This window comes from Myiozetetes cayanensis, unplaced genomic scaffold (assembly GCF_022539395.1).
Source record: "Myiozetetes cayanensis isolate MyiCay16 unplaced genomic scaffold, myiCay2020 scf9, whole genome shotgun sequence".
Taxonomy (NCBI): domain Eukaryota; kingdom Metazoa; phylum Chordata; class Aves; order Passeriformes; family Tyrannidae; genus Myiozetetes; species Myiozetetes cayanensis.
Genome location: NW_026088185.1, coordinates 18153784 through 18178375, shown reverse-complemented (window position 1 = coordinate 18178375; position 24592 = coordinate 18153784). Strand labels below are relative to the sequence as shown.

Sequence of the window (24592 nt, the reverse complement as noted above, 5' to 3'; positions counted from 1 at the left end):
TTAGGTACATATCTGAGTAAAGAAATAACTTCAGATGTTAAAAAGTGAAACTTAAAGCCTTTTTCTACACTGGGTACACTTTGCCTGCAATAAACTAATCTCTTTTTTCCTCTAGGAATTAATTAACAATAAGACATTTTAAACTGCATTTCCTATATAGTTTTCTGCATCTTTTCTTTCTTTTGACAAGACTGTAATATTAGTTTTCCCAATTAATACAGAAAATTTGAAAGTATTTTAAAAATATGTCCTTGATTAAGTTTTTTGAAAAGTCGTACTCAGATTCAGAAGTTCTTATTGGGAATGATGTCTTTTTCCGTTTCCACTCCCCTTCAATGAATCTTACAACTGTTCAGACAGCGGATATTCTACACTTATAAATAGTAGCTGATCTTATTACTCCTAAAGCAGGCACCATTACTCTCAAAGAGACAGCCAATACTTATGTTGCAAATTGTGGAAGAGAAACAGTTTTGCTTAAGGCCAATCAAAATTCAAGTTTTGGTTTCTTCTGATGTCACATTCTTGTTAAACTAACAACATAGCATATTAAAGCCTTGCCAGAATCAACATATCCTTGTGAGTGCCAAAGCAAATATTACTTTAGCCTCTACACATGGAAAATCTACGTCACATACATGAGTCAGACTGCATGATGCTGAAGAGCTTATCATCACCCCCCTGGAAAATTCTACAAGTGAAAATGATTTGTACTATACTAAGAGCTCTGTATATTCAGAAGTCACAACTATTAAACAGAGTAGCAACATAAATAAAATATAAGCAGATATTTATTTGTATTTCCTATGAAGACACTACAGTCTTTTAAGACTTAGGGTTTAAGCTGTGTTTTAACCTTTGATTTATACCACAAGAGTTTTATTGCAGGTTACAACAATGCCATTGCTAACCAAAGCTTCCCAAATTTCTTAATTCATAAAACCGTGTCTTACGGGAGTTTAGAATACACCAAAGATGCAGGATCAGATCCTACCCTCCAACTCCCTTTATTGTACCTTATTCTTGAAACAGATCTGGATTCATGGAAATTAAGCAGGTCTCTCATCTTTGTTAAAGACGATGAAGCTACTTGGTATCCACATTTGGATAACGGGTTTTTCTACAAGACAATCAGCTGCTAAGCTAAGTAGAACTAACAACTTGCAAAGAAAAAAAAAAATCAACAGTTGTCAGCTGTGACATGTTTACCCTCCAGACTAAAACAAAAGCAAGAAAAGACTTTGAGAGTGTCACTGTATTAATGGCATTCAAAGCCGCATGTTATCCATACCCTTCTTGAAATAAGAGATTTATTTTATTCATTCACCTGTTTCTTGTCTCCTCTCCTCCTTGTGGCTAAGTGATTTAAATTTACATTTAAATAGCAGAAGTGGCATCTTTAACTACTAGCTCAACAGCCTCAGTATCACGTTCTGCATTTGAAAACAGTGTTTGCATTTTGTTTTTCTTCTTAAAAGCATTTGAAGTACTAGTGTAGTCCTGTCCTTTACTGTATCTCCACCTGGTCAATACAAAGAAAACATTGTGTTTTCTTTCTAATATTCAATCCCTATCCGTAAACAACAAAAATATCTCAGCTGCCAGGTAGATTACCATTTTAGTGTGATTACATTACCCCATAACAATAATAATAAAATGTACTCTGGACTACTGTTTTTTGCTCCTCCTTCTAGCATCTCTAACATATCATAACAACAACGTTTGTATTTATCCAGACAAATATTAATGATTTTTTTCAGCACTGTTTTGGCATTCTGGTAATTCTTTTCTACATGAAACATGTTCAGTTTACAACCTACGCACTTCTGAGTATAATATATGCGTCACTAAGGTGTTACAGAAAGTTGAATTTGGCATGTTCCTCATGAGCATGTAGATGAAAAGTGGACACTTCAGCGGCATAAGTCAGTCACAGAGAAGGACACCAATCACTGACTAGTCTGATACATGTGCGTGTCATATGCAGTTAGTGTGGAGTGATAACTTACATGCAAATCAGAAAGAGATTTTGTCTTCATTATTTACACACCAAGAAATTTCCCCCCAAAGAGGAAATACAATTGCAAGACACACAGTGGTTAAAAAAGACATGACTTAGAAACTGACACAGTGCAGCCTGTAGTAACAGTGAGAAGAGATTCTCTAAATCTCTGAAACAATCATGCTTCAGTCTAAAACTTCTTACATATTGTGAATTTCAACAGGAATGAGATATATACTTACTGGCTATTCCTATTCAAGGAAGTAGAATAGTGCATATAAAGCAGAAGTGAGAAATGGCCATCCCCCCACCACCCCGTTCCCCAGATCTTTCTCACACGTATTTATTTACAAAGAAAAGAAAGTTAGGGAAAAGGTTTTCATTTTCAGTTCAATATATTTATCCTTTTCAGTGGCTAACACAACGTTTACTGGAAATATACGTACTCCATGTTGCTTCAGTTTCTGGAGTTCATTTCTGTATTACATTTCTAGAGTGCAATTATTTATAAGGGTGCCTTTTGGTGGTTTCTTCAGGATTATGCAGAGACAGTAACGGTTTCTGGAACTTGCTTTGTATCCAAACTCGCTGCATTTTCACTTTTTTCTTCCTGTTTACTTGTAACCGCCGATCAACTAAATTCTGTACTTCAGTTAATCCAGCCAAGCTGAACATGTTCCATACCTCATCTATTTTTTCATAAGAAGAATTATTGTAATTAAAAAAAAAAAAAAAAAGGTCATTTTTAGAATGTAGCAATTAACAACCTTCAGTTCAACCGAAGATGGAACTAAATCTGTTTTGCAATTTGAAAGATCAAGGACACTGTCTCTATGAAGTCTTTTATTAGAAATTCATTCTCACAGCTCTTGATTTATATTGCAGTAAAAATTCTTATATTGAGGTCCAAACCACATTGGTTATTACTCATGGCATCCATAGATACCCTTTCTTCAGAAGGTTCAATATGCCAGGGTTGAGTAAACAAATGCATGACATTTGGTTACTGTTCACCTATTATCCAGAAAAAGTTATTGCACCTGCCAAATGACAATCCAGACTTTTATGCCTTATATATATACATGTATATATAGCTATACATACATATATATGTGTGTGTATATATACACACACACACACATATATATATGTAATTAGATCCTTCTTGTCAGTCATCATTGGAAAACCTTAAGGTTCTTTGTCTTGAGGAAACATGAAACAAGACATTTAAAAACTGAGAAGGCTCTTTAAATTCAAGTGATTTTCTATATATATCCCAGATCTTTCTTCTCACTTCTAAAATTACTAAGGCTGGGATAAATCCTGATGCATCTCTATGGTTTACAGTGTAGGACACAGAGGGTAAAAAGAAGGTTAAGCTGTCTGCCAGCTGAACCAAGTGAGCGGACAGGCAAAGAGCAATAATATCCATAAGCAGGAACTGAAGTTTAGCTCCTGTATGAAGAGCAGCCTCACAGTTCAGATTCACCAACATGGCAAAACAAAACATCAGAGCACTGCTACAAACTCTCTTTCTAAGCATGTTTATCTCGATTTTAAGAGAGAAATCATGTACGTATTTAAATAACAAAATTTGAGCATACCGTTAGACACAGGAGGCTCAGATAAAGAGAAATTTCCAGTGACGTCTTTAGGCAATCTTGCAGGACCCCAAACGCAACAAGTGTACACATAAAGGAAATTATTTTCTTATGAAAGTCAGCTTCAGTCTTTTTAAAAGTAGAGAATTAAAAAAGCCAATAAAACCTTCCTTAAATTTTTGTTTAAAGACAAGTTTTTATAATTCAGTCTTGAGAGAAATTTAACCCTTTCTATGAAACTGTAACTTTCCATACCTTTGGTAAAGAAATACACTCTGGTTCCATCTCCTCGTACATAAAAATTTTCTGACAAGCAATGACCTAAGAAATTGGGACAGCAATGAAAGAGGACATGTCACTTTTTTTCTTCCCAAAAAGGGTTAAAATAAACAATGAACTACAAAGCCATTCAGGACTTACCTTTTTTAAACCGAAGTTGAGCTGTATCGTATCTTCCATAGTCTCGAAATAACAACATTCCTCCAGGTTTCAGTAGCTTAGCCAACCTATTTACAACCCCTTGCATCCTTAGAAAATAGACGGGATACTGGTGACATTTGCAAACATAAAGCAACCAAGTGTGCTGCCACAGACAGAAAAGGCAGCACCACCTAAGAATAAGAGACACTTCAAGATGGGTAGTCGTGCCCAGAATTACAGACTTGGCCTATATAAACTTAAGTTTTGTGCACAAAAATGTACATGCACAAAAAGTGAAAGTGCTTTGAGGAATCTCATCTAGCAGAACTAGAAGGTATTAATTATACAGCTTGAAGAAAGTTTAATACCTTCCAATTCTGCAACCAAATCTTAGAGGTGCCTTCTAGCAGAACTGAAGTGTGTTAAAAATTTACTACAAGAGTAGCAATTATCAAAAACTAAGCACAACAGCCTGAAGAGAAATCACTAAGTAACAATTTTCTGAACATAAATGTGTCCTTCTCACATATACTTTCCATCTTTCCCAAGTATTTAAGTTCTACATCACAGTTCCCTTCATTTTCTTTTTCATTTCTCAAAGTTTCCAGAAAAAACGTATACTGAGCAAGGTGAATCTGGATCACATTTTCCTTTATGCAGTTATTTTAATTCTACAAGATGGCAGTAATAGACTAACACAACTTTGGAATGTGGGTCTCACAACACAGATAATTACACGGAAATCTTTATGTGTGTATACACACACATGCACACAGAAGCTTCCATGTCAGCCCTGAGGAGAAAAAAAACAACCAACAAACCACAAAAAACATCAAACACATTCTTAAAAGACTCAGAGGAAAAGACATACAGAAATTCTGACAGAACACCAGAATACTGCTTCTACAGGCAAAGTGATTGACTGAATGAAACACTTATTTTCCAATTTCTTCCTGGCAGCATCATGGCAGTCACAGAAATCTGAAGTCTACTGCTTGAATTGTTTCTGAAATCTGGACCCTGGCTTTGCTTGACTTGTGCTCATCTCTGAACAAACAGGAAGGAGCAGTATCATATATGGGAAAGGTTTTCTGTAAAGCTAATCATTAGTAACTTAGGCAGAGAAACAATTCTCAGACTTAGGCAAATACTGTTCTGTTTGCCAAGCCCATTTTAATGACATTCTTAGTGTAGTAAATGTATCATCACACAAACAGCATGTATTTCCCTTCATATAATCCAGTTAAAGGAAGAGTCAAGTAGTTTAACTTATGCCCTCTTTTACGTTTTTCCCATTAAAAAAGGGCATTTTCACAATCAGCCAGCCTCAACAGTCATCAAATTTGGTTCATTAGACATTGAGAGGCATTAGCAAAGGCTAACCTTACCCAACATAACAGTATACATGAAAATTAGATTAAATTTTCTTAATCCAAACAAGTTAAAAAATTTTGGATGTATTTTGATTTAAAAGGACTGCATGTAAGCATTTGTATGTGGCTAAATCAGCAACCTAAGTCTATATCAACATATTGTAAGCTGTTAAGTCATGAATGGTTGGTTTTGATCACTAAAAATAACTTCCTTCTAGAAGGCTAGTCTGGTTTTCAATTTGCAGGGTTTTTGAATCCCTCACTTCTAATAGGATTGTTTTTTAGTTACAATATACTCCTTGTATTTTGATGGAGACTGGAGACTCACTAATGAATTAGCCTGATCGGCTTTTCTCTTGAAGCCTGAAAATGGAAAACAGCATTTAAAATACCTTGTTTTACACATATTGTAGCTTACTGAGTAATAAATTAAAGATTCATCATCTTCTTTTGCTATTCTTGAAAACCTCCAGTGAAAAGAGAGATTTAACCCATTTGCTTTGCCCTTTAGTCTTCATTTACCTGTCAGGATGAATAGTAGAGAGCACAAAGACAAGGAGAATGACATCCAGGATCTCATCTGGAAAAGGATAGGGTAAAGCATCATCACACACATCATGAACAAAGGCAGAACACCAGGCTGAATTGTAGGACGAATGTGACTGTCAGGAAAAAGATGAAAAGGGGCACAGAGAGAACAGTAGTAGTTAATACGTTTACTGTGACTCAAGAAACTTTTTTTCTTCAATTATTCCGCATTGTAAAACATCTCATATAAAAGCCTATTCTGTCCGGTATCTTACTCAAGCTGAGAAGCAAGCTCACTGATGGTATTCATTCCTCTCTGCATACAGTAAGACTTTGTTCTTTGGAATATTGAAAACTTCAGTTAAAAGTTGTCAAAGCCATCACATTCTTTTTCATGAAGACGGCTTCCTGGCAGCCTCCTGAATTACAGGCTTGTAAGGTACTCTAAAGTGAGCCTATGAATTACCTTTACCAGCTCCACTGCTCCTGAAGCAAAATCACAACAGTATAGAAAGGTTCCAGGTGTATTGCTAGGAAAACAAAACCAACATCAGTTAAAAAATTATTATTGTAAAAGATGAAAGTCTACATCAGTGTTCGTGGAACTACAGAGGGCCCTTTGGGGTTCTCCACAGGTTTGATCGAGCATGCTTTATTGATGTCTAGCACACGGAAAGCCACAGAGGTTGTAATGAACCAACAGGGCAGACAAATTTGTAAGAATACCAACAGGCAGTTAGTATAAAAAGAATTAGAGCCTTGTCAGGGAGGAAGCAAAAAGGAAAAGAAAGAAGGTCACAGAGGGCTGTCAGGACTGATGACAATGTCCTGGTGTTGTAATGCAAAACTGCACGTTAATAGGTCACGTTTTCTTACAGAAGTGCTGCATTAAGTCTCTATCATCAGCCCATGCATGCAGTTTAATTAGCAGTATGATTTGGGCAGGGGTGGGGTATTGCAAAAATCATCCAGTTCTGTAGATGTTTGGGTTTCCATGTGTCATGTCACTGTGCTTTTGATTAGATTAAGTAGTTTTGGTTGTTTCCCTCCATTATCCCTTTTGTTTTGTAAGCCAGGATGAATAAGAATTTCCTGTAGCACTGCTTTTTCTTCCCTTCCCATCTAAGACTAAGCCAGCTGCAAATTTCCTTGTACCATTCATCAGATAATAGTAATTCTAGGAAGAGGGTTTTTTCACCTCTGAAAAATTCATTTAATATAAACTGAGCAAGACACTCAAAACCCACTGAGGGATGACCTCATGATCAACTTGCGATCAATTAATTTCTTTTAAAAACATATTTGAGATTTTGGACGGATGGCTTCTTTAGAAGGGAATCAATAAACTGTGCCAGTGCCTGTAAGGTCTCACAGCTGAGTCAGTGACTTCTCCAAGGGCTCAACAGGAGAACAATTCTGGAACAAAACATACTCCGTTCTCACTGCTGAGCAACAATTTTATCAGCTCTGGGCCCATCATGAGAATTGATGAGTTTAGATATTTATTACAGATAAGGAGAAGCAGCCAGGCTCTGGACCCAGCCAGTCCCTTGGGAAAGGTTATGCTAATTTCCTAGTTGACTTCTTAGAATGTTGTGTTTTTTTGTTTTTTTGTTTTTTTTTTTTTAAGAGTAGAATAGCAGCTATGTAGAAAGTCAACCTAAAACAAACACACAGCTTGATCTGGATGGTGTTCTCATGACACATTGCATTAAAAAGCAGCAACTTAAATTTTAAATCTGCTTTCTCCTGTCTCCCTTAAAAGTTACATTACAAACCTAAGTGAAAAATTTTTTTGTAGCCAGGGTACACTTATGCTTGACATTGGCTTCTTTTTATATGCACACAGAAGACAATTTCTGTATAATTAAATTCAGAGTAAAAGCAAGTGTTCTATAAAGCCAGGCCTACTAAAAGGTAAGAGATGTTTCCACTCAGTCATATACAAGACAAATGAGGTAGTTGTTCAGTGTATCAACCAATGTGACTGACTGAAGGATTTGCATAAGAATAGAGATCACCAGGAAAAATACCCAATGAGTAGATTCTTAATTATCAGAAATGCCAATCTATGACTAATGCCTCCTGTGAGGAAAACATAAAAGTTTGTCTCATCTCTTCTAATACAGCTACAGGGTATCTTTTCCTACATAGTGCTACTTTTCAAAGTTTTCATATGAAACAGGGCTCCCCTTTCTTTACATGCTGTCTAAAGTAAAGCATTTCCTGTGGGATGAAGACGCATTGCTAACACAGGTTTCATGGATAACCCTGGTGCATCACTTGATTCCTCCTGCTGCGTTTCCACATCTGCAAAACGGAGTATTTTTGCATAGTGGTGATACTAGCAATAAAAATTCAGTTACAGAATAATGAATTGTGCTGTACTCAAGCTCTTGAAGGCATGACTAAAAAGAAATCTATTTCAACCCTTGATACATACACAGTCATTCCAATAAAACTCTCCTGCCTACATGGATGGGAAGACAAGCTGTCATAACAGCTTTTTCCAAAACTGGAAGCTAAGTGGATTAAGATGTTTCAATGAATTAAGTAACGCAATACAGGACTTGTGCCTTCCCTGACACTAAAACCTGAGGCAATGTGACAAAGGACACCAGCCAATTCAGAAACAACATGACTTCTTTCCCGTAGATCACATGCCATTATCTACCGTCTCTGATTTTGGCCTTTTTAAGAGATATCCAGTAGCTTTACAATGACATGTAAGACAAGAGAATATTTTGCCTGTCTGAGATTAACTACAAGAATTCAGCCTGAATGAACCTGAAGACAAAACTCTGTCAGTGGATACGGTCTCCCCAAGACTAGGGTTAAGCAATAGGAGAAGTATCCTGTATATGATGCTACGAACATTATCTGTGGTCTGGACAGAGTAATAATTTCAGGGTTGTAAAATGATCCACTCAACACTTTCTGCAGCACTGGTCTAGCACCAAAATTTAGGAGAAAATGAACAAGATGAGAATACAACTCTCATATTTGAAAATCCAACACTACATACCATAGAACTTCCAAAATAGGAAAGACACTGTTTCCAGCTCCACAACCAACCTAAAACCAGAAGAGAAACAAAGTTAAAATAAATGAGCAAATAAAACCTTTTTTGTTATTTTTGTCTTAAATTAGTTGGCATGTAGGACTCATTAAAGTTGAAGGTATGCTGGACAGAAAAGGTTTAAACAGTTCATACCACAGTTCTCAAATAATTTACATGATCATGTTTCTCCTCAATGTCTTTCTAAAGTTGAGAGAATCTGTCCAATTTCACCATTTGGCAAGAACATGTTGAGTACTTGCACTTTTAGACAAAGCAATATAAGTTTCCTTAGGAAACCAGAAACCCAACTTCCAATGACAATGGAATCTCATTATCTAGTCCTGTTGTATTTGGGAGAAACTTTAAAGGAAAAAGAAGGTCCACATGCTAGGTTTCTGTGAAAGTTTCTGCCATAAATGAATGTCATATGTTAAACACTAAATGCTCACTGTCTTGATACTTACTAAGCATGTTTATTAGATTTTTGAGCAATTAAGTGTAGCTCTATATGAAGAGTAGAACTTTTGCAGGGCATTACCTCTAATATTCTGTAAGTGGCATCACTACCAGGGAAAGATTCTAGCCTGCCAAGTTCTTCTCCACAGTTTTTACCCTGAGGATTTTCACTAGGCGTTTCTGCTTGGGTTTTATTATATACATATCCTTGTACAGCAGTAGAACCACCTCCATAATTTTTCTTCCAGTATTTTTCTCCTTCATCAAACATTTCATTTTTGTGTGAAAACCTGTTGGTACTATTTATTTTTCTGTGTTCTGAAGATCTTTCTTCTCTCCTCAATTCTTGTCTCTTTTCTTCTGGAAGAATTTCTGGAAATTCCAGAAATAGCCAATTACGATCCTTGAAGAAGTTATTTTTATGAGTCTTGTAAAATTCATTCCAATATTTACTGGCTTCTCTTTCATATTTATCTGAAATTAAAAGAGAACAAGACCTTGGTGAATATGAGCTTAGCTACAAAATAAAGCAACATGGAATTTAGACCTCAAATATACATAAAAATCCATAGTTCCACAGATTGTACTTTTAAATTAAAACATACAGATTTTGGATTTACCTTAATCTGTGCTCAGAATTATTCCTATGAAGGTTTAATTACATTTTATGTCACTTAGGAAGGGGCAGACAGGCTTTCTGCATCACTTTTTCAATATAGTGACATACAGCAGCCCCAAAACATGCAATCTCAAGATTCTTAGACAAACTTTTGTTTGTCTCACATTATAAAAGCAATGCATCCTTTCAATTATTTAAGAAATACTAAATGGAAATTAATTTTATATTTTAGGAAATTCTGTGATCAATTAAAAATTTGTTGGCAGCTGATCACCTCTTAACAAGCCCCATCAACCAGAAATCCAGTTCTGTGAACATGAGCGATAGATGCTCCTGCATAGCACGTAGACAGTAATTCATGCTTAACCATTCAACAAGACAGTCAGAAGGAACATACTGGCTTTCTTGCTTTCAAAACACTTCAGAGTTTTACAATAGAGCTTTGTGCTAACTTCTAATTTGCAAAAGATTCTAACTGAATGTTAGAATGTAAAAGAATAGGACAGGGAGGGATTTCACTCAGTCAGGGAATTCAGACCCCTTCTGCACAAAGATCTCTCCAACTTATTCTTAAAATACCACCTTTCATATAGATTTAACAACTCTCTTCAGTAATATGTTACAGTCCTTAACTTTCAATGCAGTTAGAAATCTTTTGCACTACCTAACTCTAATTTCTGTATTGTAATTAGGTCCAGCAATTCTTGTCCCATTAACCAAGTAGATAAAGCAGAGATTACTCACTTTTCTCTTTGTGACACCTATTTACCATATTTGAAGTGTTTTACTGTGTCTCCTAGTAAACGTCTTTTCTAGAAACCTAACTCTCTTCTTCTCTCAATACAACTCACAATTTTTAGACTTTTAGAAATTTTTATTTTTCCTTTCTATATTCTTTCCAGCTGATTTACTACTTTTCAGTGCTGTATTCTGGTAAATGCATTATCAATGCAGAGCAAAAGGAGTATTTTACAAGGCTCACAGGCTGTAATCCTGTTTATAACTCCCAGCTTGCCATTTTGCAACAGCATGACACTGCTGATTCAGCTAGTGATTCACCACAACCCTCAGATCTTCTTCTGCAAAATGACTACCTAGCCAATTGTTCCAGAGCCTAGTATTTTTTCAAGGAATTATTCCGAAGCGCAGTATTCTACATTTATTTTTAGCAAGCTTACATATTTCAAATTCTTTTTTCCCCCCATTTGTCCAGATCTTTCTGAATCTTAATCCTGTTCTTCACCATACTTGAAACATCACTTAATATCATCTTCAAGACTCCGATTTCCTGAAGTCACTCATGAAAATACCAAGCAGAACTGGACACAGAATAAAACAGTCCTCACCCAGCACAGCCTTCTGTTCTGAAAGGATCTCTCTAGGCATTCACTCACCCAAAAGCAGTTTCATTAGCTCTCGCTTGCCTAACTTGCTTATGAAAATGTCAAACAAAGCAAGTCAGAAGCCTGACTAAGGATAAACTTCAGGACGTCTGCTGTTTTTCCCTTATCCCCAGGGCTTGTAACCTTCTCCAAGAAGGAAATTAGCTTGATTTTACATGATTTATTCTTGAAAAAATATTTGTTGGCCAGTATTCATCTCCTTTGTTCTTTCAAACCCAGTGTCTGCAAGCTCTGGATGTACTCTTCCAGTATTTTTCCAGGAACTGAAACTAATTATCTGACTCTTCTTTTTTTCCCACCTCCCTTCTTAAAAAAAGTAAATATTCTCTTTTCTGCTTTTCCAGTCATCCATGTACTCTATGGATGTACTTTGTAACCTGTTCTTTCTCAGTTCCAGAACAAGATCTTTCCTCCTTCTTACCAGCACTAATTGTGCTAGCCACTGGACTGCAGCTAACCCTTTCAAAGGCAGGCTGATAAAAAGATAAGAATTACAGCTTTTTCAATGTCTCTTTTGTTGATGGTTTTCCCTTCCTTATTCCCCCTAAGTACCAAACTAAATCTTTTTTCTTGGGTTTCTTCCCCCTCATTCCCAAAGCATTTACAAAACTATCTTGTTACCCCTGACATCTCTTGCAAAGTGTAGATCATAAAATGTGTTGCCTTTTTTATTTTGTCCCCACTCACACTGACCCATTAATTTTTTCAATAAAACATGCACGGAGTAAATATATGGTGCATTTCTCCTACTACTCTCATTTAAATCTTAACATATTATTTCCCAAGAATTATCATTAGAGGCACAGAGAGGCAGTAGGAAGTGGGAAGGAGGTGGCAGTATGCCTTGTCCTAGAAATCTGCATAATGTTTTAAAATTAACATTTAATACATCCAATTGTATTATTAAAGGGCAAGACCCGGCCATGCAGAGTAATTGTACAGACTTGTTATAATGTAAGTTCATTTTTATAATGTAAGTTCAGTTGATTGAGGTCGTATATATCAGATTTCAGCAGTGTAAGTTGCACATTCATAGAGTGTTCAACTTCAGTATAAAAACAAAACCCCTTTCCAGTCAAAAGGTTTTTAAATCATTATCACCCCTTGTTACTGTCATTACTTTTCTATAAGTCTGCTCAGACCCCCTGTACTTAAATTCACATCAAGTTTTCCAGATTTCAGAAATGAAAGAAAGCAACACCAAAAGTCAGCCTTTCAAACTGTATTAGTATGGAATCACATGGGTTCATGTGAAAGAACACTTCACTTTGCATTGTTTCACTGGTCATTCCTGCACCACTGTGTAACAGCTATGCATGCAGTATTATTATCATCACATTTTTGCTTCATTTTGTATATTTAAGTAGTCTACCTACTAAATTTTCCAAAGCATGTAGAAATGACAAAACTAAAAAACATATAAACTTACAAGTAAAAAAAAAAAAAATCCCTTACTTTGTCAATTGATGTTTCTCCTTAACAGAATCTTCCAACACTAGCAAGCATGCCTGAGAAGAAACTAGACACGCTAATCAGTAAACCAAATTCCTAAAAGTAGTGTCATGAGTTCATTCGATTTAACATCTCTTGCCTTAAAAAGGCTCACCAGAACTATTCTATTTTAGTGATATAATAGTACTGTTGAAATCTGTCTTGTCTTTTCCCCCATACTGGAGTTTTCAAGGCCCCAGAAGAACCTGCTCGTTAGCTTCGGTCTAGTTCATTGTTTACACAAATAGGCCAAAATGTACTTCCACTTGCAGAGTGAAGCTGAAGCTTTCTGAAGGAACACTATCAGCACTGCTTACCTATTCAAGTTCTAAACAGAGGGGCATTCATAGGAAATGTCCTTGGATTCTTGTATTTCTTGGCAATAGACAAATGCTTGATTATTCCATTTCTCACCAGCACAAATGAAGTTCTAACTGATTGTAGGTGAAGAATTAAAGGTTCCACGAGCTACATGGTCACACAGCTTACTTTTCAATTATGAGCTCTTTTTCAGCTTTTTATACAAACCAAAGGAAAATATTAGATGTAATTTTCGAAAAACAAACGTACTTAGATAAAAAATGTGAGAGGTAACAGAAAAAGGCAGGCTGACAATCCCAGAGCATTCAAAGTGATGACGGGCACAAATTCAAGGCACGTTCTCAGGTAATTCAAATGAACTCCAACATGTGCCTTAGTTACATCAATGAAACTCAGCACAGGATCATAATGACACTATCTAATTTGACAGATTCAAGACATGCTAAGTAAACTGAGGCTGAGGATATCCAGGTAATTGCTTTCAGAATATCTTTCTAACACTATAACAAATTAAGAATCCAGACTTCTATGATCTTATCAAGTTGATACTGCAGCTTTAGCACACATAACTACCCTGGAGTTTAGTCTATGGTTTAGTTTGAAGTTTGAACCTAGAGCTATCACTCTTCAGAAACTCAGAATTCATTAAATTTCCCTTCTGAAGACAGGCACAAAATTCGTTAATCATTTACAGTGCAAACTCAGCCTTGTATTGAACACCTTCCACACAAAGTGAACACCCTGCCTTCTGAAGCACTCCCAGCTCAGCCTGGTAAAGACAGCAAGGTGGAGCCAGCTGGGACCAGTGCAGCTTCCATGGCACTTTACTGAAATACAGTGCAGTGCACAAACACAAGCTCCCTAAATAGTCTACTGATCATTAAAAACCATTTGAATACTGTACATGGGAACTTTCATCCCCAGCACCATAGCTGGATGTGAAATCATTCCTCTGATTCTGTAAAAGGGTGTAGTAGTTTTAATCTGAAGAACTGCAAAAGGAGTCAGAACAGCAGTACCATACTGATGTACTTGTTTTACATGGAGCCTATTGCTCCCCAGCTGTGAAACTGTTCAAATAAGTAACTGAATTGCTAGAAAAACACACTTCGAGATCTTTTGAGGCAACAAAGGGAAAAAAACCCAAACCAAACAAAAAAATTTAGACAAGAGAATGTAGAAATAAAAAGGGTGTTCCTGGATTCTAAAGCAATTTTAAATGTTTTCATAAACAACATTAAAATAAGAATTTTTATGCCATTAGGAATTTTTTACCTTGGTCTTCCCATTCAACTTTCACAAGTGAGTTTTCTGCTGCTTTTTTCTTGGCACTCTCCTCTTCTTCTTGTGACCACTGCATGTGGTCCCTGAAAAAGGCAGTTGAAGAACCAGCTTTTTCATAGGATTTTCCATAATATTTTTTCCAGGAGAAACAGTATCAAATTAGCTATATTGTCTCAATTTTTTTTTTTTGAGTGCAAGCAATTTCCTCACATTACTAGTGTTTATGATGAAGAACTAAGGTCATTTTGCAAAGAAATCAGCTGTTCCTGAAACAGTGAGCATAACTCACCTATACAAATGGAACCAGTGGAACTGATAAACAGGATTTTACTTATTTGGGGAATAGAGACAGGTAACATTTTAAAAAACCAATGAGACATTCATAAGAAAAGACAAGCAGTGCTACAACGGTTCCAAAGTTTATGCCCTCTCTATTTGTGTAAAGTGGTTAACTAAATGTTATGTTAATCAATTAAACAGTCACAGAACCAAGCCCAGATCTGATACTGACGACTAAACTGCCTTCCCTGCAGATTCTATGTTTGGATCAGGCCATAATGGAAAGTGCCCAAAAATGTGCTGCTGGCCATTTTTAAAAGCCAATCAGCTGTCCCTCCAAATCATCCAGTCTGAACAGATTAAATTCGATAATATAATTCAAGTAATCTATTAAATCCTAATCCTACTGAAATCAACTAACTGAAAGCCCATGACTAAAATTCCATTGGTTACTATGGGAAAAGAGACAAGGTGCCAACTTGGGAAGAGTTGATTGTCTCTAAAAGCTAATGAGCATCTTCCTGTTCTGTACCTGGTGACATATAGGTAATTTAATTCTTAGATCTTCACTGTTCCTCTTTTGTTAATCATGGGAGACTAATTGGTATGTATTTGTCTGCTTGCCTCAGACTTGATTTCCGCATCTCTACTGAAATATTTCTCATTATTGTCCCCAGCACGTTGCCTCTCCCCTTCCTGTATTTGTTCATACACTGAATGTTCCTGTGCAGTGTCACGGCTCTGACAGACGTGCTGCAGCAGAATAAACTGAACGGCCAAAAGCATTACTAGGCAGTCATCCTCTTGGAAAGACTTGCTTCCCTCACTGCTATCACCATTTTTGACCTTGCCTATTCCAGCAAGCTGAAACCAAGGCCTATTCAGATAGCAGGAATACACAGTCAAGCCTTCTGACGGATGACTTGCTGTGGTATAATCTTCAGCCGATCAATTTTAATCTATCATTGTGTGTCTGTCAGAGCCCTTAAGGGTGCCTGAAGCCTTCCATCTTCAATGACCTTTTTTTCCCTTTTTTCCTTCCTTGGAAATTCATAAAGCTGAAGAAGGATCTTTTGGCTCTTTCCTAGAAATTTTTGTATGGTAGATCCCAAACAACATGACTGCAGCAGCACTTCTTGATCAGAATCTACAAAAGAGGAGACATAGCATAGTTCTTATGCAAACTATTTATATAGTTTGGATGCTTCAAATGAGGCAACACAAGCTGGCAGGAACACAGGACACAGGAGAATCCTAAACATGAAAGTGTTTAAATACAGAAGTGTTTTAAGCTGAACACTGACAGCAGCAAAGCAAGATATCCATTTTAACCATACCAGGAGCTGTTAACACGAGTAGGTCTGATACGAGATCAAACAATGCTGCTTTCAGTTCAGCTTATTCAACTTAGTCCTTTTCCACTAACTTGTTTGCTAACACAGGGTTTAATTATCTCTGTGATAATGTGAAAACTATGCCAATTACTAACCTGAATAGAAGCAGACATTTTTTGCTCCCATGTTTAGCCTCATTCATTACTTCTCTCTCAAAATGACAGAAAAGCACCACAGCAAACATCTAAAGCATTAGTTCTCAAATTTAATTTGCTTAGTATGTCTAGCAGCAACGGTAGCAGCTCTTGGCTCTCTGCCAATTCACACACAGACAAAAAGAATGACAAAGCATGAAGTACCAAAGATGACGAGTGGAAAACAAAAGGATATCATCCATCAGTGCTAGAGAAGATGAATATCTTATGCTCATCCTGCATAATCTATTCAGCACTACCACCACTCATCCTAATCCCTCTTATCTCCCTAGTGAGAACCCTTCCAATTCAGTGAGCTTCAGATGCAAGGACCTCCTCAGAGCCACGTTCTGGATTTGTCAAGATCATCACAACTTCCACGCACCTCTGCTTCAAACTCAGTTTCACCTGCTTTCCCTTCTGAGCTACACAGATTCATCTGCAGATCCATTTCTGAACAACACTGTTTCTTTCACTGTCATTTTCACAACCCATCCCAACCACCTGCATCATAGTTTGGTAACTCTATCAGACTGTCACCAAAGGCTAGAAGGAAAAACTGAAGCTACAAATGATCAGTTTTTTGGAAGGAAATTAAAAAAAACCCCAAACAAAACAAACCCAAACAACCAGAAAAACCACCCCCAAATTGAATTTCATTGAGATACAATGATACAGAAAAAAGATGGCCTTTTCCTAAAAGATTTTTTGAAAAGATTTTAAAATCTTTTCGTACCTTGATTACACAGTCTATAAATCAGCATTTACACAGGTGAAGGATTTTTCCACCTAGCAGAAAGCACTAAGCCTGGAATATGTTGAAGAACTACACTGCATGTTTCATACATTTATGAAACACAGAGATTAACTTTACACTCTTAACACAATAATCGGCCAGCTTCCAGCTTTCTTGGCCAAGGAATGCATGGAAGTAGAGTTAAGTCCAAATTTGGCTTTAAGGTGGTAAGTGGCAAGTGTTGGGGACCACGGTTTGGGGACACCTAATTTAGAAAACACTAATAGGTGGCAGATCTAGTTACTAATCAGTTAAGTCCAAATGTAGAGACTAAATAGAGTAACAAAAATACTAGTTTATTAACCAGAGGGCAATTTTCTGCGTCATATTCTTAAGACCCTTTTTTAATCAGAATTTGATTAGAGAACCTCTTGACATAATTTACATTAAAAAGCAAAGTTGACAAATTAACAAATAAAGTGGACTATTAAAAAGAATAGTAATTAAAAAAAACACCAAAAACAAACAACAAACAGCAAGTTGAAACTTCATTTCAGAATACAAGCTTGTCCAGTAACTCCTCTGACAGTTGACAGCAGAGGACACCTCTGAGGAAACTGTAAGAACTGTAGATTAGTTCTATGAAGTAAGCTTAAGGCCTGAAACATGTTGTCTGTTACTTCTATGTTATGTTCCCCATTGGATATTATTAGCCACTTCCACTCCCTTTTTCTAATTTTGCTAAATCCTTGCTATCAAAAATAGTGACACAATTCAAAAATACATTTAAAAATTATGTAGAAAGTAATTTCTTGTACAGTTTCTAAATTCACTACTTTTCATCAAATATTCCTTGGTTTTAAGTTATGAACTACAGGAAGAAAAATTCCTGGTTTTCCCAGTATGTTAGGTAGGTATTCTTCTACTTTCTAGACAGATTTAGATATTCTTCTATCCTACTAACACTTCCTGGATCACTTGCTGTTTTGTATTCATCTCTATTCCATGGTAAAAAATCTTAGCCTTTTCAGTCTAATTTTTCCCACAGTGTTGACCAGCATTCTCCCTCTTTTCTGAGCACCCATTAATCCACAAAAATACCTTTTAGAGATGGGGATGCACTGTTGCAAATCAGGACAATTCTTATTCTTGTTAACATTTACACATTGATGTCTTCTCTGCTATTACAGCGCTGATTTATGTTAAGATTCAATTTACTTTTTTTGATAATTGCACACCATATGGAAATCTCTGTTGAATGATCTGTAACATCTTCTGTACACATTTAGGTGAATACAAGTAATTTACATGTTCCTTTCAAGGTGGTGTCAGTTTTAGACTAGGGCACTAATTCAGGATGTAACCTCATTGTTCCTAACAAGTCACGTTCTGTCATTATGAATAACATGGACTACCTTATTGTTACACTTTCTGTCTCTTAATTAATTACTGATCTATAACAATATTTTGCATTTCATTCCTTGACTGTTTACTCAGTGGCTTTTTATGGAAGTCACTGAGAACTCATAACTGTCCGATTACTTGTGACAACCCCAAGTTTTCTCTAGTGCTCCCTTTACACGCCTTTCCTGGCAGTACCTTGTTTTATACAAACGCACATCATTATTCATCATCGTAAACAGTAGATGAAATTATATGAAAATCAGCCTTGAAGAAACATCTCACCACATGTTATGCTCAAAGACCTTAGAAGGATCAGTTAAAATCCGTGATCCAAGTGGAACAGCTGGTCGTCTATTACTTTGGTGCCTGTGTTGCATCTTGCTTTTCCTCAGACATAAAGCAGGAAGCCTTGTAATGAAATTCATTTTGTTCAGAGACCTGAAAACACATTTAACTCAAATTACAATTTTGCTGTAACTTAATTGTTTATGTCGCTTACATGAGAAACGGGTCAAATAATCAAGCACCAGTATCAGTTTTAGTAATAATAATCTACTACAGTTCAATTTAAATGCTTTTCAGAAAACAGCAACATCCCTTCAGTGCACTGAAAACCCAAATAATCCCAAAGTAGACTGGAAAGAAACCAATTGAAGGACAAATTATTTGTTACCATTTCAAAGTCCTATCAAGTAGGGGAAAGAAAAGCAATACACGGTAAAACAATAACCCAAGTCTGATATTGTACCTTTAGGAAGACAAGAAAGAAATGATCAGTAAAGAAACCACTTGTTCAAGTGGGTACATTCTGTCACTAAGATTGACTTTTTCACCCTACTCATCATCTTCAAAAGATTTCATTCTAGATCTGTGATTCTGGTTTTATGCTTTTAAACAGAAAATGGAAGATTTTTCAGAGTGTAAACATTATGCATCAGAAAACCTTCCAAAATATCCCATCCCTATTTAATGCCCTCTTTGAAATGAATGGCCTTTAATGTTGAATTTCTACCAATGCACATTATGAGGTGACTGAGATTTTTCTATTACATGTATAATTCTGTTATACAGTTATATTATACTTTACTTGGAATTTCTTCATACAATATGAAATTTCAAGTAATGAACGATAACGTGTGTGTAGCTCATACCAGCATTTTTTCTTGGGTTTTTATTTTCTTTGTTTGGTTTTTTTTGCATTTTCTCGTTAATGTAGGCTTTCTATGAGGTGAGTAAAATGAAATACACCTCCTATTACTACTTTTATTCTAATGTGCCTCTGTTCTTTTTTCCTTCAAATGCTCTGCATGACTGTCAAAATTATTCTTAGTCCTATTTTTTTCTGCCTCCTTTTCTTTTTTTTCTGAGTGCTGCTTCTGTAAAAACCACACATACAAATTTAATGCACTGGAAATACAAAATGTAGTTACAAAAGAACAGGTACAAGACACTACTAGAAAACATTCTGTGCAAATTGATTACAAAATTAAGATTTTTATCTTGAGGAAAATAGTACTATTGGATCACAAGTCTTGTATTGCAAATCAAAAATTATTAATTTGTACACATCACTACAAAGACTGGCAAAGGAATTAAATGAATAATTAAATGAATAATTTCTCATTTATGGTGTACTTTTGAATGAGTCATGCTTTCAGCCTACCGGAAAAAAAAAAAGGAAAAAGAATTAAAATTTCTTTTTATTTGTGAAAGATTAAATAAAATGAGGTTTACATTATGGTTGTCAATGCCAAATAAAACCATTGCTAATTTTGGCTAATAAGACTGCAATGTTATTGGGACATGGGGGCACTGCTATACAGAGAAAATAAACCATGTTGTCCTATTAAAAAAATCAGAACTTCTAATGTTATCAAGTTTATTAAGGTTTTCTTTTCTTACATGTGGCTCAGCAACTAAACCAATTCCAGTTTATACTTCAATTACTACAAATTGTTTACACTTTGTATTTTTTAAATATGTATGCATTTTTAATAACACAATGCATAACCATTAACATATATGGGATATAATGAAATAATTATTATGAGACATGAAAATTAAGACATTATGACAATTTCTGCAAAATGTGTAACTTACACAAAGGGAATGTTCTTGAAAACAAAATCAAATAGAAAATCCTCCAAAACCTCAAACTACGATCTGATCTAAAATTATTATAATTTATTTACATAAAAACGCCTGGATAAAGATTCCATTATTACATTGCAAACTGTTTACAAATCCTCTTCCTCCTTCAATCATTCGAAAAGACCTGAGTTAGTATCTTGCATTTCCTGTGCCAGCATTGATATTCACCATGAAATATGATTCAGCTGCTAGGCTAGTCACATAATTTTTCTTGGCTTTCTAAATATCTCAATAAGAACATGAAAAGATGCACAGATGGCAATTATAGTCAGATGACTAAGATGATCTTGCATCAGTAAAATCCAGATATGCAACTCTTTCTATGAAAATGTAATCCTTTGAGTGGTAAATGAACAATCTTAGCTGATAAATTCTTAAAATGCAAGAAGAGTGAGGTAGGTGTGCAAGTTAAATTTACTGTTGCATCCAGAGTTAAATGTGAATGAACTCCTTGGAGACATGCATGTATATCCTTGAGAGTTAAAAGTGATCCACAGAGCGTGAGATAACTGGACAACCTGGCTACTAATAGTTCAAAAAGCATCTAAATTACTTGGAAACCTAAATAACATTTTCAGAGGTAAGTCCTTGCTCAGTTGTTTCTCTAAGTGATTTTTGTTAATGAAACATGCAAACACCCTTTCTTTGTCAGGTAAGATGATCATACCTCAAAGTCATGACAGCAAGAAATGTCTGATAAAATTAGGAGTTATTTCCTTGTTCCAAGGCACAGTCAGGAATACTTTTAGTTTGATTATTAATGAAAGCAATTCAACCTTCACCTTTAAAGAAATTAACACAAAACGGAATTACATTAAAAATGGTTAAATTTTGTGGCAGCATAGCTATTTTTCAGAAAAAGAAAAACCTTAAAGAACCAATGCAATTCATAACCATGCTGAAAAGCAATATGGAAGACTTTTTTTCCCTGTGGAGTACTGCCTTTTATCCTTTATAATTTTGTCATTATTACAAGTACAGATCAGTTTAGTTGAGAAATTTCAAGAAACAGCCTTAAAATTCCTCCTCTCTTCAAACAAGCTAACACAGCACCTTCAGCAATACTTTTTGAAAGTGGACATGCAGAAGAATGTATACACATTAACTGCTAGATAGACCTGAAAGAATACATTTCTAATTGATGTTGGCATTAAAACCTTGAGCAGTCACACCCACAGAGACAAAAATAAAGATATGGGAGAAAGGAACTGTTTTAATTTTTTTAATGGTGGATTACACCTCAAAACATATGTAAACCACTTCACCGATGACTAAAATCCTTTAGAAGTATCAGTTCTGAGGGAGATGTCAGAGGGAAAATAAAACCCAAACAAAAGAACAGAAATAATCTGTTATTTCTGTCCAAGAACCTAATGAACTTATTAGATGAAAATATTTGACATTTGACTGATCTCCAACTACAAATCTAACAACAACCTCTTCCATCTTCAATCACTAAGCCAACTTGTAGAGTCTCTGTTATAAAGAAAAAATTAGCCTATATTAGGAATAGTATGTGCAGCTTACGTTACATTCCTAGACAGAAAAGTATTCTGGAAACAATTAACTTTATACAGTCACTTTTGCTTGGCTCCTAGAAGCTTACCTAGACATTTGACCATTAATCCCCAACACTTTCCTGTAAAGCACAGCTGATCTATTTTATCACCATCAAACACTACCAAAACTCAAAACACCTTACACAAAACAGATGCAAGTGACAATCATGGCCACAAAGGAAAAAAATTTCAAGATAATGGTAACACAGAAGGTATAACTATGAATTACCAGTGGTTATTTTTAAAATACATACATATTAATATTTCTTAATATTTCAAATCCAAGGGGATGGGGGCGACTTTACTGTCAACCAGACTCATTCATCAACTGAACGCTTAATGCTATTCTATTCTACCAAGTGACTAATCATGCCCTCTTGAGGTTTCATGATTAGTTTTTCAATTATATACTCCCAAAAAATTATGCACATTTGAAACAATAGGATATTTCACAACTTTTCAAACTCAGCCGATCTAAAATTTTCAACTGTTTTTCTTTCTCATGCATAATAACCAGGAACGATGCAGACCTCCCTGTGGGCATACAGCAACTTCAGTAAAACTGCTGCAGAGCACTGACACTCCCAAGAGGAAGAGAAAAACAAAAGAAAAATTATTTTGATTTATTCTGACTTCTATACAGACAACTCAGTTACCACTGGTTAAACAGCAAAGCAGATAAAAACAAACAAATGAACCCCACCAGACACGATTGTAATCACATGTACACAAATGTTGAGTGAGAACTGCCTGTTCTTACACCAGCTGGCAGGTAGCCCGTCAAAAATAGCCGAGGAAAGAGGAAATAGTTTCTGCAATGGTAGAGGGAGAGAGAGAATGGGAGACAAACCCTGCTGATGTTCTGAAACATTTACTTGAATCACAGAAGAGTTCCCCGTTACCCTGCACACCCTCTGCTGGCTGCTGCTTACACAGGAAGGAGGAAAAAGAAGAGGAAAAAAAAGGAGCTGTGGTGACTTTGTGAATATGTATACATATACATGCATTGTGAAGATACATCTAAACCTCCAAATGAAATCAGTTGAACTGTTTTTAATCCTATTTTCTACAAAATATGGAATATTTAACTGTATTGTCTAACAAAAGATGATTCGTCTTAACACAAACTATGTTTTCCTTCTATTACAGATGATGAGAATTGGGATAGAGCAACATGAATTTTACTACTGTCTACAATTTATACTGAAGAACTTCCTTCACTAACATTCCTGCAAGACTCTGGGTGTCCATATGAACTTTGCTTAGCTGCAACCTGCCCTGTCAGCTCTGAAGTCACTGGCAGTGTTGCAGATCCACTGGGCAGGATGCACTTAATCTCCTACCCAGGTCTTTGAAGGAGCATCTGCAACCACCGCGTTAGTGTGTTTAGCTCACTTCACGAAGTAACTGTAAAGCACCAGAACATTAAAGGCCCCTCTCTTTGCTTACAGTATCAGTGAAGATTAAAGGTTTCACTCAGAGATCCTGAAGAACAGACACGGACAAAGCACACAAAACATCAGCAACTTCCGCATTACCCCATGTGGGCGCCTGCCCTCTGGCAAGCAAGGGAAAGAAGTTTTTCCGCAGACTTCAGCTGCTCTGCCGGCAAGACTGATAACTGTGACAACTTTTAGGATGTAGCTCTAAAAATACAAAAATTAAGCATCATACATCTTAAGAAGCTGCTGTTGACCTTGGAGTCTTAAACAGGGTTACACAAATCCCTTAACTTTCCAACCTTCCCCCCAAGTGCCGGTAGGCTCCATCCCACCCCGCCGTACCCAAAAGGGCTGGTGGCCGGTGCCACCGGCCCGCAGGTGCCAGCCCGGCTGGGGTAGAGCTCCCGGTGCGGCTCCGCGGGTACGGGTGGGCGGCCCCGCCGGCTCCTCTCCCCGACCCCCGCGCAGCGCCTCCCTGCTGCCCGCTCCTCCGAGCCCGACCCGGGCGCGGCCCCGCTCCGCCGCCCACCGCGGGGCCCACGCGGCCGCCCCAGCCCGGCCGGCCCCGGTGGCGGCTGCGGGGCCCGGGGAGCCGCGGAGGGAGGTGAAGTCCGGGCGCGCCGCGCGATTCCGCCCCCGAAAACTACAGTACCCGGCGGGCCACGGGGAGGCGACGGCGGCGCAGGGCTGTCGGTGCCTGCGTTTGCGGGAACTCGGCGGCGGGGGAAGCGCGGGGAGCGGAGCCCCGGAGGGAGGCCTCGGTGCGCGTCTCTCGGGAGTCAAGGGGCAAGGGGCCGCTCGGGCCTTTCCCCGCTTCGCTTCACCTCTCGCCGGGCAGGGCGGGGGTCTAAGAGAAGCCCGGCGCGGGCCCGGGCCCTGCAAGGCTGCGCGACCCTCCAACAGCCAGGCTGGAGCGGGGCAGGAAGGCGAGCGT

The 24592-nt window shown here is 37.1% G+C and overlaps 1 protein-coding gene across 18 annotated transcripts in view; it reads right to left on the bottom strand.

Moving 5' to 3' along the window:
* Positions 1–24592, bottom strand: part of METTL8 (methyltransferase 8, methylcytidine) — a 107063-nt gene that overhangs the window by 17849 nt on the left and 64622 nt on the right. For 2 of the 18 annotated variants that reach the window (XM_050340208.1, XM_050340209.1), the window contains exons 3-11: positions 18789–18944; positions 14551–14642; positions 9524–9915; positions 8950–8999; positions 6391–6454; positions 5919–6058; positions 4024–4214; positions 3859–3924; positions 774–2691 (exon numbers count right to left, since the gene is read on the bottom strand). In XM_050340208.1, coding sequence (XP_050196165.1) covers positions 2504–2691; positions 3859–3924; positions 4024–4214; positions 5919–6058; positions 6391–6454; positions 8950–8999; positions 9524–9915; positions 14551–14642; positions 18789–18931 — 1326 coding nt within the window. In that variant the 5' untranslated portion in view covers positions 18932–18944 and the 3' untranslated portion in view covers positions 774–2503. Of the gene's footprint in view, positions 1–773; positions 2692–3858; positions 3925–4023; positions 5071–5918; positions 6059–6390; positions 6455–8949; positions 9000–9523; positions 9916–14550; positions 14643–15370; positions 15722–15857; positions 15986–18788; positions 18945–21324; positions 21440–22746; positions 22943–22976; positions 23734–23754; positions 23941–24000; positions 24138–24310; positions 24464–24592 lie in introns of those variants that run through there. The other 16 variants (XR_007632075.1, XM_050340203.1, XM_050340202.1 and 13 more) reach the window with 16 other exon arrangements.